The sequence below is a fragment of the Neoarius graeffei genome, chromosome 2 (genome assembly GCF_027579695.1).
Source record: "Neoarius graeffei isolate fNeoGra1 chromosome 2, fNeoGra1.pri, whole genome shotgun sequence".
Lineage (NCBI taxonomy): Eukaryota > Metazoa > Chordata > Actinopteri > Siluriformes > Ariidae > Neoarius > Neoarius graeffei.
Window position 1 is genome coordinate 62590326 of NC_083570.1, and position 16997 is coordinate 62607322.

A 16997-nucleotide genomic window follows, 5' to 3' on the forward strand; every position below is an offset into this window, starting at 1 on the left:
TTGGAGGTGGTTTGGAAAGGTACGTCTGTAGGGAAAATAGACGAGTCTGTTTTTTGAGTTTGTTTGGCCAAACGATCATCCACTTCCTCTCCCCATTTTTACTTTTTTACAATGTTATAATACTCAGGTCAGATGCATACCCTAGAGCAGTGTGTGCTCATTTGGTGGGTGGGTTGGATAAATTTAATGAAATGTTCTGCCAAAATATTGTATTGATTCAGAAGATGAATGAAACTGCATGATGTGTTTTACTGAGTAAACAGTTCAATGAGGATTAATTAATGCAGCCCAGGTTTTCATTTGCACTTGTAAACCTATGGTTCATGTTTCTCTTGGCGAGATTAGTAGCAGGATGACATTCTTTGATGCATGAAAGAAAAGGCTATAATATACAGCTAATACTCTTGAAGCATCACACACAAGTAAAAGATATTACTTTTATGGTATAAACATACACAATTGTCTTTCATCTATTTCATTTGATTACTAACTGAGAGCAGTAAATGCACTTCAGTACTTTTTCATTGGTAAGAATAAAGGCTAAATTGTTGATTAAATATTGGATCTACTAATTAGGCCTGAGAACATTTAATAATTTCTACGAGTGCTGCATTTGTTGTTCTTTTAATGTTGAAACCCTGTATCTTTTTCATGAGTAACTATATCACATTCTGCCCGGAGTGTGAGTTCTAGAGCCTGCATTAACACACTTTTCCACTGTATGATTTATTCACTTTTTGGGTGAATGTGTGTCAAAGAAACACCACTTAGCTTTTTGGGTTTATTTACGGTACAGAATATTAATGGCTGTTGAGTCTGAAAGACTGATGTACTGTATATAGGTAATCATTAATGTATTTTAGATTTCCAGCTCCTCATTATGTAACATTTTGCACTTTGAGACTGTTGAGAATTAGATATTTCCATTCCCTCCACAATTCTGGACTGTATTACAGTGGTGCTTGAAAGTTTGTGAACCCTTTAGAATTTTCTATATTTCTGCATAAATATAACCTAAAACATCATCAGATTTTCACACAAGTCCTAAAAGTAGATAAAGAGAACCCAGTTAAACAAAGGAGACAAAAATATTATACTTGGCCATTTATTTATTGAGGAAAATGATCCAATATTACATATCTGTGAGTGGCAAAAGTATGTGAACCTCTAGGATTAGCAGTTAATTTGAAGGTGAAATTAGAGGTCAGGTGCAGAGGTGGAAAGAGTACTAAAATATTATACTCAAGTACAAGTACTGTTACTCTGATGAAATTTTACTTAAGTACAAGTAAAGTTACCAGACAAAAAATCTACTCAAGTAAAAGTAAAAAGTAGATCATTTAAAATGTACTTTGAGTAAAAGTAAAACGTTACTTTTAACAATGGGTGTTTTCTGCCTCCATTGTGTTGTGCAAAAATGAAAAAGAAGAGGAAACAAGGATATATATACATCTCAACCCAGATGTTTTATTTAAAGGAAGTGTATCAAATTGAATGCTTAGGATAATGCTGCATTAAAACTGAGACAAACAAAAAAGGTCAATACACACAGTCATGTCGTTTACATCGCCCTGACCACACACAAAGCATTGTACACGAAATATGAAAGTGAAATGTTGCACCGAAATCTCGTAGCTTGCCTGTGTGCACTGTGTGTTATTGAACAATTCAATTCAAACATTATTTGTTTTGCTTAGTATTCCTTTCTGGCCTGTTGGATGTAGAATGGTAGGAGGACTGAGCACGTCAGGTTGGCGAGCTAACTTGCTTGCATGATTAGCCAACCAAATAACAGACTAGTTACCGTTATGTTACAGTACCAACAGGTTGCTACTTCAACATTAGCAATGCCATCCACTATTTTTGGAATATAACCAGCCTATTGTCGGTTTTACTATGGAAAGGAAACATTATGATCAGGGGCGCAGATACGTTTTTTGAACTGGGGGGGACAAAAAACTGGGGGGGACAAAGCTGCCAGCAAACCAACCCCAACCCCGATATGCCTGTCAAACTTGTTGTGGGTAACCATAGCAACCAAGCTCGAGCTCGCAACCTGTGCAGTCTGTGCAGCTCAACCAACCGAATATCAGTCTTTGTTTTGTTTTATGTGAGTTGTTGCAACTATGTATACACTGCTGTGCACCTCAATAAACCGAATGGTAATTAGTCTTTGGATTTTTCCGTGAGGTTTGCCTTATGCAAAGAAAGACAGCATAGACGTTTTTTCCTCCCTATAAGTGGGGGGGACCGAACGAGGTGAATTTAAATCTGGGTGGGACGAATCCCCCCTGTCCCACCCTCTATCTGCGCCCGTGATTATGATGCCAATGACAATACTTACCTCAACATGCTTGCGCAGATTAGATGTCGAATTTTTGTATGCCGCAATGGTTGTCTTCTTGGGCACACATAATCTGCATTGCATAATGAAACTGTCACCCCTTTTCTCTACAAAGCTGAAGTGATCACGTATGTAGGGCCAGGGGTGCACTTCATTACTGGAAGAAATTGTGTTTTCTGCAGGGTCGTCCACCACAGGTTCCTCGGTCTCCTCCATGTCCGCAGGGGCGCTTTATCAACACCCGTGGCCCAGGGGCTAGGCCCCTTATAGGCTACCTGTCAACCCTACCCTTACCGTTGGCCAGGAAAACACTCTTATTTTATTTGCAATACGTGTCAAGCATTTACAGTGTAAGCGCATAATTAGCCTAGAAGCCTACGATAGGTTACGTTTGGCTCAGTGTAGCTGTGCAAGGCCCACGCTCACATAGCTCAACACATCCGACCACAGAGGGAGAGAAGAACGCGTGCATTATCATTACAGAGCCGGTTCTGATTATTACCACGGACAGGACAGTGATACTGCGTAACTTTCACGCAGGGGCATGGCCAGAGATAACCACACAAGCGCACGTGCGCTACTGTAGACCTATGTGTTGTAAACATAAAACACACACACCTACAGACAAGTCCTTTTAAAAAATAAAATACATAAAAATAGCTTGGCGGCATGAAAACAAACATTCACTGCAAGACAAGGTGCCCTAGAATCGCCATCAGTTTTTAATATCTATATGGACTTTGTTGTCAGGATTGCACAGCATGAGATATCAAAACTGTACCCAGATACAGGCTTCAAGTTCAGATATTGCATTCCAAATGAGGTATCCACAAGAGAAATGCGTACGAAAGCACAAGCATCAGGAGAGGGTTGCATAACAGAGATTCTATACGCAGATGATCAGGCCATACTCGCTGGATCCATCGAGGAGCTTCAGAATATTCTTCAGTTGTATGATAAGACCTACACCCGCTTTGGTTTACAAATATCATATGTCAAAACAGAAACAATGGCTTTTAACGTCAATGAGGATATCAAATGTAAACCAAGTATCATTTCCCTTGGCGGCACTAATATTAAAAACGTCCGCACCTTTAAATATCTTGGTTATAATGTCAGCAACTGTGATGAATCCTGACACTTCCTGCATGCTAGGATAAGTGCTGCATTCATGAAATGGAATGAACTGAAACACGTTCTAACCGACCACCGAATACTACTAAAAACCCGTATAAAGTTCCTAGTGGCATGCGTTCGATCTCGTCTCCTGTACAGCACACAGGCATGGCAACTATCATCCAGTGAAATTCACAAAATTGAGGCAGTGTGGCACGGCTTCCTAAGGAAAATGATTAAAGGTGGATATAAACGAAAGAATGCCCCTGACCAAAAGAACAATACAAATGAAGATATAGACTGGAGCTACAAGATGTCCAATGCTGACCTCCGGAAACCGACAGGAACCCAGGATATAAAACTATCCTGCTACGTACAACAACTAAAATATATTGCTCACATTTGCCGGATGGGCAATAACCAAGTGCAAAAGCAGCTCCTGTTTGACAAAAATGGTTACAAATGGACGAAATGGGAAAGTCTGCTGGGCATAGACACCCAACAGATAAGACATATGATGATGGACAAATCAAACTTTGAGCAACTGCTACAGCAGAAGCACCCCTAGAGAGTTTAACTTTTGACAGGGGAACATGATGATGATGATGATGATGAAGGTACTTGGCTCGGCGGCCACATGAAACGTAAACACCATGGACAGCGGCCAAACTCATAACTCTACAAACCGAAATACACGAAACCAAGTCCTACTAGGGTCTATTTTACCGATCTATGTTCAAGCATCATGCAAGTCTTCCTTCTCCTTGAATAAGACCGTGCATTCAACTGCCTTTTTGACATGACTGCATCGAAATACCACTTGCAACAATATTTCACGCACTCCATCAAGAAAAAAGTTAAACATGATGAACACAGGCATACTGTTTTGAGCATACGATTTTTTAAAAAGAAACTAGCTACATCAAAGTCCTTCTATAAACCCATCCTTTAGCGCAAATGAGCTTAACCTAGTTCAAAGCATGACGCTAGCAGTAGCTGCATAAGGCAAAATCATGTGGGCCTTTCGTCAACAACAAGCCACGGCGGGCAAACATTAATAATCAAGCGTCCTTACCTTAAAACGTTGTCTTGACCACAGAACTTCTCAAGTATTTCACTTAAATCCACACGGGTTAACAACACACCCAACACAGCTAGCGAGAAATGTGGATATGCGCTAGCTTTGTATTGCTATTCCCTTCAGTATGCTTACTCTGTCTGCTGCCCGAACTGTGACAATTATAGGCTACAATCTTTTCATCAATTTCTTCAGTAGATGCCGTTTTAGACATTTTATTATCCCCATCGAAATATATATTATACTAACAGGATTATAACTCAAATCACACGACACGTATTCAAATCACAACTGATTTATTTTACTGTTGGACAGATCATAGCATATCTAGCCTAGCTGCACATAGCCTAGCTGCTGGTAGGCTGATAACTGATAAGTAGCTGATATTCTGAACAGATTGGTGATCCTTACCTTAAAAAAGTCTGTGACTTTAGGCAACGATTCTATCATTACCTGCATCTCTCTCTTTTTTTCCTTTTATGCGCCCTGCTAACATGTGAACGCTTCATCTTTCAAAGCCTCTAAATTTGTGTCTCAGTAGTCTGCAGTCTTTGGCGCGCTTTCGTGCGTGACGTTACATTTTGTTACATTTTATTCTGGTACAGTTGTGGGTGTTCGTTTCGCGAACCACATCCACCATGTCTCTTACAGCAGGCTACTGTGCGCTCATTTATTTCTAACCTTATTTCTATCTGTACATTAATGTAGGCCCACGATTCCGACAGTTTATTATTTTATTAATATTACAAGGCCCCTGATTGGCTGTGGCCCAGGGGCTTGAGCCCCCCGAAGCCCCCCCCCTTAAAGTGCCGGTACATGTCCGCCATCATCTGTGTGAGACTCGCGTGCGCGACAACTGTCCTTCTCGTGATTCATTTCCAGAACGCATTTCCCCTTCTCCGTTTTAGCCTTTTTTTATTTTTTATTTATTTATTTATTTTACTCAGTAACGGTTGTGATGTAAAATGTACCGAAGTACACTACTTAAAAGAAAACATACTTAAGTAAAAGTACACTCTTTAAAAATTACTTGAAAAAGTATAAGTACACAAAAAAGCTACTCAAGTACAGTAACGCGAGTAATGTAATTCGTTACTTTCCACCTCTGGTCAGGTGTTTTCAGTCAGTGGGATGACAATCAGGTGTGAGTGGGCACCCTGTTTTATTTAAAGAACAGGGATCTATCAAAGTTTGATCTTCACAACACATGTTTGTGGAAGTGTATCATGGCACGAACAAAGGAGATTTCTGAGGACCTCAGAAAAAGTGTTGTTGATGCTCATCAGGCTGGAAAACGTTACAAAACCATCTCTAAAGAGTTTGGACTCCACCAATCCACAGTCAGACAGATTGTGTACAAATGGAGGAAATTCAAGACCATTGTTACCCTCCCCAGGAGTGGTCGACCAACAAAGATCACTCCAAGAGCAAGGCGTGTAATAGTCGGCGAGGTCACAAAGGACCCCAGGGTAACTTCTAAGCAACTGAAGGCCTTTCTCACATTGACTAATGTTAAATGTTCATGAGTCCACCATCAGGAGAACACCGAAGAACAGTGGTGTGCATTGCAGGGTTGCAAGGAGAAAGCCACTGCTCTCCAAAAAGAACATTGCTGCTCATCTGCAGTTTGCTAAAGATCATGAGGACAAGCCAGAAGGCTATTGGAAAAATGTTTTGTGGATGGATGAGACCAAAATAGAACTTTTTGGTTTAAATGAGAAGCGTTATGTTTGGAGAAAGGAAAACACTGCATTCCAGCATACTGTAAGAACCGTATCCCATCTGTGAAAGATGGTGGTGGTAGTATCATGGTTTGGGCCTGTTTTGCTGCATCTGGGCCAGGACAGCTTGCCATCATTGATGGAACAACGAATTCTGAATTATACAAGTGAATTCTAAAGGAAAACATCAGGACATCTGTCCATGAACTGAATCTCAAGACAAGGTGGGTCATGCAGCAAGATAACGACCCTAAGCACACAAGTCGTTCTACCAAAGAATGGTTAAAGAATAAAGTTCATGTTTTGGAATGGCCAAGTCAAAGTCCTGACCTTAATCCAATCAAAATATTGTGGAAGGACCTGAAGCAAGCAGTTTATGTGAGGAAACCCACCAACATCCCAGAGTTGAAGCTGTTCTGTACAGAGGAATGGGCTAAAATTCCTCCAAGTCGGTGTGCAGGACTGATCAACAGTTACCAGAAATGTTTAGTTGCAGTTATTGCTGCACAAGGGGGTCACACCAGATACTGAAAGCAAAGGTTCACATCCTTTTGCCACTCACAGATATGTAATATTGGATCATTTTCCTCAATAAATAAATGACCAAGTATAATATTTTTGTCTTATTTGTTAAACTGGGTTCTCTTTATCTACTTTTAGGACTTGTGTGAAAATCTGATGATGTTTTAGGTCATCTCGTCTCGTCTTGTCTTCTTCCGCTTTATCCGGAACCGGGTCGCGGAGGCAGCAGTCTAAGCATGGAAGCCCAAACTTCCCTTTCCCCAGACACCTCGGTCAGCTCCTCGGGAAGAACACCGAGGCGTTCCCAGGCCAGCTGAGAGACATAGTCCCTCCAGCGTGTCCTGGGTCTTCCCCGGGGCCTCCTCCCAGGGGGACATGCCTGGAACACCTCCCCAGGGAGGCGTCCAGGAGGCATCCGAAAAAGATGCCTGAGCCACCTCAGCTGGTTCCTCTCGATGTGGAGGAGCAGCGGCTCTACTCCGAGCTCCTCCCGAGTGACTGTGCTTCTCACCCTATCTCTAAGGGAGCGCCCAGCCACCCTGCGAAGGAAACTCATTTCGGCCGCTTGTATCCGCGATCTTGTTCTTTCGGTCATTACCCAAAGCTCATGACCATAGGTGAGAGTCGGAACATAGATCGACCGGTAAATTGAGAGCTTCGCCTTTTGGCTCAGCTCCTTCTTCACCACCACGGACCGGTAAAGCGACCGCATCACTGCGGAGGCTGCACCGATCCGCCTGTCGATCTCACACTCCATCCTTCCCTCACTCGTGAACAAGATCCCAAGATACTTAAACTCTTCCACTTGAGGCAGGACTTCTCCACCAACCTGGAGAGGGCAAGCCACAACTTTTCCGGTCGAGAACCATGGTCATATTTGTGCAAAAATATAGAAAATTATAAAGGGTTCACAAACTTTCAAGCACCATTGTAACTTCAAGGTGAGGCATCCTGTGTAATAGGATATACTTACACCCAAAGTGTTTAACTAATTAACGAAGGAAATTCACATGTAACTTTATTGTACTGAGCAGGGGTGGGTTTCCCAAAAGCCTGTTAACACTAAGAGCATCTTAACTAAGAGAGTATGTGATGCTCGCGCTACCATTTAACGATGATCTTTGTGCTACGATGCTTTTGTGAAACCCATCCCAGTTTGTTACTTCACTGTCAGGGCCTCCAGGAGCTCCAGGAGGAGTGCGTGTGGAGGAAGTCAGGGTAAAGTCTGTCAAGCTTCTCTGGAGTCATGGCACAGATAATCTCAGCCCCATATCCAAATACACCATCCAATACAGAGAGACCAGAACTGAGGAGGAATGGAAAGATGCTATAACCTGTAAGTACTCCAGCACTTGTACTGACATTTTGACATTTTTAAAAGGACAAAATTTGTTTGTGAGCATTAGATTCAAGTCTTCTTAATTCCTGCTTTTGTGATTCATATTCAATTAGAGCTTTGACAATGTAAAACATTATATATCAAATCATGAGAAGAAAACCTAAAGTATTAATGGTTATCATGTGGTATACAATGATCCATATATAGATATATACAGTACCAGTCAAAAGTTTGCACACACCTAATTCAATGGTTTTTCTTTATTTTTATGAATTAAGACACTGCATGTCTTAACTCTTTACCCCTTAATGACGACATATGACGACCCCATGTATATCCCATAATGACGACATATGATGACTTTTTTTTTCTTGTAAATATGTTCTAAGGGGGGGCGGCACGGTGGTGTAGTGGTTAGTGCTGTCGCCTCACAGCAAGAAGGTCCGGGTTCGAGCCCCGTGGCCTGCGAGGGCCTTTCTGTGCGGAGTTTGCATGTTCTCCCCGTGTCCACATGGGTTTCCTCCGGGTGCTCCGGTTTCCCCCACAGTCCAAAGACATGCAGGTTAGGTTAACTGGTGACTCTAAATTGACCGTAGGTGTGAATGTGAGTGTGAATGGTTGTCTGTGTCTATGTGTCAGCCCTGTGATGACCTGGCGACTTGTCCAGGGTGTACCCCACCTTTCGCCCGTAGTCAGCTGGGATAGGCTCCAGCTTGCCTGCGACCCTGTAGAACAGGATAAAGCGGCTACAGATAATGAGATGAGATGAGTTGAGATGTTCTAAGGGTGAACAGTATATACATATACAGGGGTGGCTGTAGCAACTGCTTTAAGGGGTAAAGAGTTAAAGTAGTGATGGATGTCGTTTCTCTTTACTTATTTGAGCCGTTCTTGACATAATATGGATTACTACAGTTGTGGAATGGGGAGATTTACTGTATTATTATTTACTGTTTGATCTCAAATGCATTAAGAAGTTAAGAATTTGCACTAATTAACTTTTGATGAGGCACCTGTTAACTGAAAAGCATTCCAGGTGACGACCTCATGAAGCTGATTAAGATAATGCCAATAGTGTGCAAAGCGTCATCAGGGTAAACACTGGCTACTTTGAAGAATCTAAAATATGACATATTTTGTTTACCATATAATTCCATATATGTTCCAGTTGTTATTTCATAGTTTTGATGTCTTCAGTATTGTTCTACAATGTAGAACTTGGTCACAATACAGAAAAACCTATGAATGAATAGGGGTGTCCAAACTTTTGACTGGTACGGTACGTACATAGATTATAGTGTCACAAACGCATTCCAGGTGTTGCCTGTACAATAATATATGCTACTTTAAAGATTTTAAAACAGGGTTATTTCAAAAAGTGGTAAAAAGAAGACAGACAAATGTTGTTCCTACACATTGTTGCTGCTTCTACTACTGAACATTGAACACATTCTATTACAAATTGGTTTAAAACAAATTATAACCATTTTTCTAGCCTGTCATTTAATGCCATTTATAACATTGCACTGTTGAATTATCAAATTTGATTGGTCTTAAATGGCAGAAGCCCACATAATCTATTTTTTTTTTAAGTGTTGTTACTGAACAAAAACATGTAATCATCATTATGGTGAGGACAACTGTTTATATCTGGCAATAATTTTCTAACTATAAATGATCAAATGTACACATATTGTTCTGTTCTTTAATTAAAGTAAAAAAAATTAAAAACCTTTGAAATATTGCTGTTGTATAAACGGAATAAAACACAAACTATAAAACAGTTTACATCATGGCTGCATCTAACCTCCTTGTTTATTATTTTCCAATAAGGGCACACCCAGTAATGTTTTTTTCCTTACATACACTATATGGCTAAAAGTATGTGGACACCTGACAATCACGCACATACAGTATGTGGGTCTTCCTCAATGTTTTGCAGCATACAAACAACCCTTGAAATTATGAGTACACATTGCTTGAAGTGGACATGTTTTTCTGACATGTCGTAAAAATGGTCAGTTCAAAAATCGAGTAAAACATCAATTTGAAATTTTTGGTGAAATTGAAGAAACAGTATGGCAGCACACTCCGCTCTCTCAGTGAAGCAGTTTTTGGTTGAGAAACGCATCACAGTACTTGACCACCCTCCCTGTTCACCTAATGTACAGTAGCACCATGCAACTTTTATTTTCCTGAAACTCAAGTCTGGACTAAAGGAAACCCGTTTAAGGTCTGTTCCAGAAGTGAAGAAGAAAATGATGAAAGACCTTCTCCACTACTTTGATTAGAGGAAGACCACAATGCAGCAGTGTGTAATAGCAGAAGGGGAATATCCTGTATTAGTATAAATACGCAGGTGATAATAGAAAACCGCGCGTGCTGATTGGTTGAGAAATTCGGACTATTTCTCGAAAATCACCTCGAGCGACTTGGCAAAATGGCAGCCAATCGCTTTGTCACCGCAAGTGAGGAAGAAGTACAAATTATGAAAGAAAATGTTGTTCCTAAAAGCACTTAAGATGCTATGAAGTTTGGTCTAAAACTATTCAAAGGTAAGGTGGGATTGGGATTTATCTATTTCAAAACAAAGTATTATATGTGAGTCGGCATCAATAAGTGACACAAGTCTGTGCCTTTATTACATTTGCATGGCAATTTTGAAGTTTGAAATAAATAATTTATTTTAAATAATCACCTGTGTGTTTATTCTAAAACAATGATCTGCCTCAGGCTCAGTAAAGATCGGTGAATTATAACCTCGCCTTTGGCAAATAATTGTTAAAGGGTAAAGGAATTTAAATGTAAGTTTTCTTCATTAAAATTTAATTCCAGCATTAATCTCATTATTTATTAGCCACATCTCATAGATGGAAGAAGAAAATTGTATAGGATGTCATTGTATGCTGTCGCATTACAATTTCCCTTCACTGGAAGTAAGAGGCCCAAACCTGTTCCAGCATGACGATACCGCTGTGCACAAAGCGAGCTCCATGAAGACATGCTTTGCCAAAATTGGAGTGGAAGAACTTGAGTGTCCTGCACAAAGCCTTGGACAGCTTTGAGATGAACTGGAATACAGACTGCACCCCAGGCCTCCTCACCCAACCTCAGTGCCTGACTTCACTAATATTCCTGGGGCTGAATATCCACTTCAAAATCTGGTGGGAAAAGCCTTCCCAGAAGAATGGAGGTTATTATAACAGTGAATATAACTTTTTTGAATGGGATGTTCATCAAGCACATATGGATGTCCACAAACTTCTGGAAATATAGTGTATTTTATTGCCATATTATTTATATTTAATGTGTCTTTGAAAATACTAAATTGTAAACAAATACTGTACAATGATACACTGAGAACAGTATGATTTTTGTTTAGTCATTTTTTCAAACCATTTCACTTCAGGTTTGATTTAGTGCAAGCAGGCAGCAATGTTTCAAATTCTTTAGACTTGGGAAGAGGGTGTGGCTAACTGTATCTGCAAAGGCCTGCAGGGTGGAATAAATGTACATAAATAAGGATTTAAATTAACCTCCAGAGTGTGAACTTTAATTGTATATCGTGCGTAATGTGTAAACAGCATGAAGGGACCAGTTGTGTTTTGTTTTTTTTCCTTTTTTTCCAGCTCCTCCTAATGTAGAAGGAAATGCAGAGATGGTCACAGTAGTTGAGCTCCTTCCTTGGACTGAATACGAGTTTCGAGTCATTGCTACAAATACTCTGGGTACAGGAGAACCGAGTGAACCCTCCAGCAAAATCACCACACTGGAAGCAGGTATGTCTCTGGCAGTGGCGGCTGGTAGTCTTTCAAACAGGGGAGGCTGGTCGGTTATGATATTTCCAGATTTTAAAAGAAAAAACACATCAGTTTTGCCCATACTCTTGCCTCTGATCTGGCTGATTGTTGGCAGGGTCACAAACTGTGAAATAACAGGTTCTTTTGGCCCATTAGCTTACTGTCCAATATACATGATGGTGGTGTTGGGAGGGGTATATTTTAACATTTTATATTTTAAAATTGTGGCATGTTGTTTAAAAATTGATCATTATTGAAAGCAGCTCTTTGTCAGGAACCTCAGCATTCAATGACACTTTCCCTATATTTTACTTATTTTGACTGAGAAATGTTTTATTGACAATTCTGATAACCCTTCACTTTTAATCCAGGTCTGTAGTGTGAAATGTTCTCGGCTGTGTTTTTGTTTAAAAATGTTTTCCAAATTGTAGCTGTGTTTAATTCATATCCAGAGAAATATATATTCCAATATAATATACTCAGCATAAACATTTTAAATAGATTCTATATTTTTGGTCCATCCATGACATATTACTAAAGTAGCCTATTTACTGTTGTTGATGTGGGTCACTTGCTGTTAGCCAATTCACTTTCTTGTACCAGGAGAGCTGAAAGGAACGAGTATTATTCCCGACCTTTTTCACCAAGTCAATTTGAGGCGTTGGTCTACCCTGCTCTTTAATTTTAATTTTTTCCTCGAAAGGAAGACTGGCAAATGGCTTCGCCAAAATTAAATCAGCAGTGCTTGGCATCCGTGCGCAGCTTTCTTGCTAGCTGACTAGCCCCCTCAAGTTCAAGTTCAGTCACTCAAATAAACGAAATTTCTGGAACTAAGATAGCAAACTTGACAACACTATATTTACACTTTATTTACAATGAAAATATATACAAACTAAAAAAGCGGGTAGAAACCGTATGTAATGAATGAAATCGAAATGTAAGCTGATCTCTTACAATACACCACAGCACTTGCAAATCCGCATGGGACTGAACTGAAATTCACCGCTGCCTGTCTATAGTTGAAACGAGCTGTCAGTCAAAGAAAATATCCGGCCGCTTTCACCAATCACCAGTTTCCTCGCGGAAACTGCCATGTCCCTCCCATGTGAGGCTCGGAGTCCGTAGGCGGGCATTTTCGCAGTATTTGTCCAATAACCGTCTTGCATTTTGAGATTGAAAAGCACATAGCGCCCAAATGCCATTGAAGTCCACTGAGGCTGGGAGTCCGTGAGACTCCATGGGCGGGCATTTTCGCAGTATTTGTCCAATTACCGTCTTGCATTTTGAGATTGAAAACGCATAGCTCCCAATGCCACTGAAGTCCACTGAGGCTGGGCTGCATCGCGCTGTCACGAGGGGGAAAAACTCACGCACACATTAGGCGAACTGGGGAAAGTTATAACGGAATGATTTCGCACTGTAGTTGGGTTGAGCACATATATTTCTATGATTCGATGTTCGTCATTTTTAGAGGAGGCTGAGCCTCCCTCGTTGTCTTAGAGCAATCGCCCGTGGTCTCTGGATTTCATCATTGTTTACTTACTTCTTTAAATATGCTAAATTATTTATTTGAATTTACCTCAGATTTTAGAGGAATTCTGGTGATTTTATTGGGGCTCTTTTCACCTCATATAAATTTGCATTAGATGTAAGCTACTGTTCTTGGGAGTGCTGCTGCCGAAGATATTATTAGTTATTAATAATGCTAGTTATTTAAATAATGTTGGGTGGCATTGAGTGGTTTATCAGATATATTCCATTCAGCTAGTATGCCATTCAGCTAGTATGCCATTCAGCTAGTATGCCATGCCATATATTCCATTCAGCTAGTATGATATTGAACGAGTCGAAGACGAGTTCAGTATCATGCTAGCTGAATGGAATATATTTGATGGACCACGAAAGAATCCATTATTATTATTATTATTATTATAATATGGGTGGTGTAGTGGTTAGCGCTGTTGCCTCACAGCAAGAAGGTCCGGGTTCGAGCCCCGTGGCCGGCGAGGGCCTTTCTGTGCGGAGTTTGCATGTTCTCCCCGTGTCCGCGTGGGTTTCTTCCGGGTGCTCCGGTTTCCCCCACAGTCCAAAGACATGCAGGTTAGGTTAACTGGTGACTCTAAATTGAGCGTAGGTGTGAATGTGAGTGTGAATGGTTGTCTGTGTCTATGTGTCAGCCCTGTGATGACCTGGCGACTTGTCCAGGGTGTACCCCGCCTTTCACCCGTAGTCAGCTGGGATAGGCTCCAGCTTGCCTGCGACCCTGTAGAACAGGATAAAGCGGCTAGAGATAATGAGATGAGATGAGATTATACATTCCTTTCAAGTGTTCAACGCATCTTTCTCTTTCAAAATTCTCTCAAAATCTTCCATATTTAATGAAGCAAACTTGGCGGCCATATTTGTTTACAAATTGTCACAGTCGCTCACTAGTGTGGAAGTTTTACGAGGTGTGATGTCATGTTGTCTATCGTAAGCCATACTCAACGCTCATTCTCCACTGAGTCGAGTGACGTAATACACATAGGATAAGCGATATGCTAACAATATTGCATGCTATCAAACCAAATGAATGAAACCCACTAGAAGGGAATAGAATACACGTTTTATTCCATCGATAAAGTGTCCTGTATGTATAATTATTAACATTGCCTGAAAGACAAACTTGACAGAATTAAATGTTGTGTCACTGTTGATATGTAATACTGTTTGTAGAGTGAAACATCTCACATTTCTCTCTTATTTAGCTCCTGTGGTGGCACCCTCAGATGTAGGAGGAGGTGGGGGAACAAGTAGAGAACTTACCATCACATGGACGGTATTGATTGTTTGTTTTTGTGTGAATGTCGATCATCACATATTTTTTTCCCTTGGAAATCATGTATGTCTTTTTTTAAATCTGTATGACTTTATGTAAAAGAAGCCCTGAGTGTGTGATTTTTGTTCTGTCCTCAGCCTGTTCACCCACAGTACTACTATGGAAGTAACTTTGGCTACATTATTGCATTTAAGCCTCAGAATGGCTCTGAGTGGCTTAAAGTGACCGTAGCTGACCCTCGCGCCAGTCGCTACATCCACAAAGACCCCTCTATTCCCCCAGCCACAAAGTTTTTTGTGAAAGTACAGGCCTTCAACAGTGTAGGAGAGGGACCCTACAGCCTCACTGCTGTTATATACTCTGCTCAGGATGGTGAGTATCAGAGGCAGTTTTTATTTTCCTTTTACTGTTTATACTGTTTTGTGAAGTCAGAAGCTGCAAATTGTGTTAGACAGTCTCTCTTACAACAGAGGACAAATCAAATTCTCTCATTTGGTAATTCTCAGAGCTACATATGTACGAAGGATGTGATGATACAACATATCGTATGACTGTTCGAGAAGAGAATTTTATTTGATAAATCTAGGTATCAAATAATATATTCAACAGACTGCATAATTAAGAAGTAACATTAAAATATCACTTATGGGCCATTCAAGAATTCGGGGTACATTTTGCGGTGCTGAGATAAACTTTTTATTTTCCACAAAGGAAATCTTTACTGAATCAGTTTTGAACCATAATGCAAATTATGACAAACCTTCACCAGCAGAAATGCTTGATGTACATTTTAGACCCAATTTATCCATAAAACATGAACTAAAATGACTCCCACCCCCACATTATTGGCTGTCTTCGACTAATGATTCATACATTTAACTTGAATAAACATGAAGTGATTCAGTCTAACAATCTGGGGTTTTTTTGGGCTTATTCTATTAACTGTTATAAAATCAATTGCATAGAAAGTCTGTTTTCTGTATTATGTGAAATTTCAGTCATAAAAAAAATTTGATTTTTTAATCCGTCCCAATGTTTTTGTCAAATCTGTTAACTCTGTAATAAAACTGCATAAAATCCACAAAGACTTTTAATAATACGCATGGCACCTGCGCTGGTAGATGTCGCTTCCTCTGGTGGGAAACTTCAGAAAGGCAGTGAGGCATGTCATGTTTCTTGTCTCATTAATTTGAACAAAATGTTGAGGATACACCAACAGTAGATTAATTATTTGTCAAATCTGTTATTGTGATGTTGGCGTGACTCTCTCACTCATTTTTTAAAAACAATAACATGATTAAAATCCATAAAATTCTGTTTCTGTATGTGCCTTGTGGTAGCTAGTTTGAGGTTAGCATGTGCAGTTAAGATACAAAATGGTGGAAAATGTCAACTCTGTTATCGTCGATTCTGTTAACGGATTGCCCAATTTAACGATAACAGAGTTGACGATGACTAACGGAGTCAGCACTTGAAATGTATCTAAAATTCTAGAATGACCTTTATATTACATGAGCTGTAATAGAAATCTAAACATAATCAAGCCTGCACTCCCTCCTCTGAAAGATTAGCTTTCTTTTTTATCAGAATAGGCTACAAGGGTTTCAAAAGAACACTTCTACAAAAACTTGCTGATAGATAACTGACGAGTGTTATCACTGGCTCGTGTCATGTGAACATATTTACAAAATACAATTAAAGGTGGTCAGTAAAACCTGTTGCAAATCTTTCCTTGAATTGTATCCTGTCTCCTGTGAGTGCTGGAGTGTATCTCTGGCTGTTCCACTAATTTTAGCACATTTACTGTAGATTTAATGTAAGTGCTAACAAGTTCTTGTCGAGGAGTTCAGCACTTCTTGTACCTGACTTTTGCACTTGTTGTATGTCACTCTGGATAAGCGCATCTACTAAGTACTTGTAATGTAATGTATTCAGTTGAATATAGGTTGAAAAGGATTTGCAAATCATTGCATTCTGTTTTTATTTTGCTTTACCCAGCATCCCAAATCTTTTGGAATTGGGGATGTAAATATTTCTAAGCTTGTTCCTGATAATATAATTTGAAGAAAAATGCATTAGAATAGAAAACGAGACCATCAATGACAGCGTAGCTCACTCCAGCCCCTTCTAGTCCAGAAGGAACGATTTAAAGTGGGCCACCTTGCGCAATAAATGTCGCTAGCTATATACATCATATACAAGCTATATACACCCTAGGAATATCTACCTATTTGCCAGAAAGAATCCAAAACGGCGAGG

At 40.0% G+C, this 16997-nt stretch overlaps 1 protein-coding gene across 2 annotated transcripts in view; it reads left to right on the forward strand.

Annotated features, from left to right (window-relative positions):
* The window catches only part of cntn1a (contactin 1a), a 226875-nt gene that overhangs the window by 186003 nt on the left and 23875 nt on the right, over window positions 1-16997 (forward strand). For both annotated transcript variants that reach the window (XM_060914626.1, XM_060914627.1), the window contains exons 16-19: window positions 7956-8117; window positions 11750-11899; window positions 14668-14738; window positions 14876-15110. In XM_060914626.1, the coding sequence (XP_060770609.1) occupies window positions 7956-8117; window positions 11750-11899; window positions 14668-14738; window positions 14876-15110 (618 nt within the window). The remainder of the gene's footprint in view (window positions 1-7955; window positions 8118-11749; window positions 11900-14667; window positions 14739-14875; window positions 15111-16997) is intronic.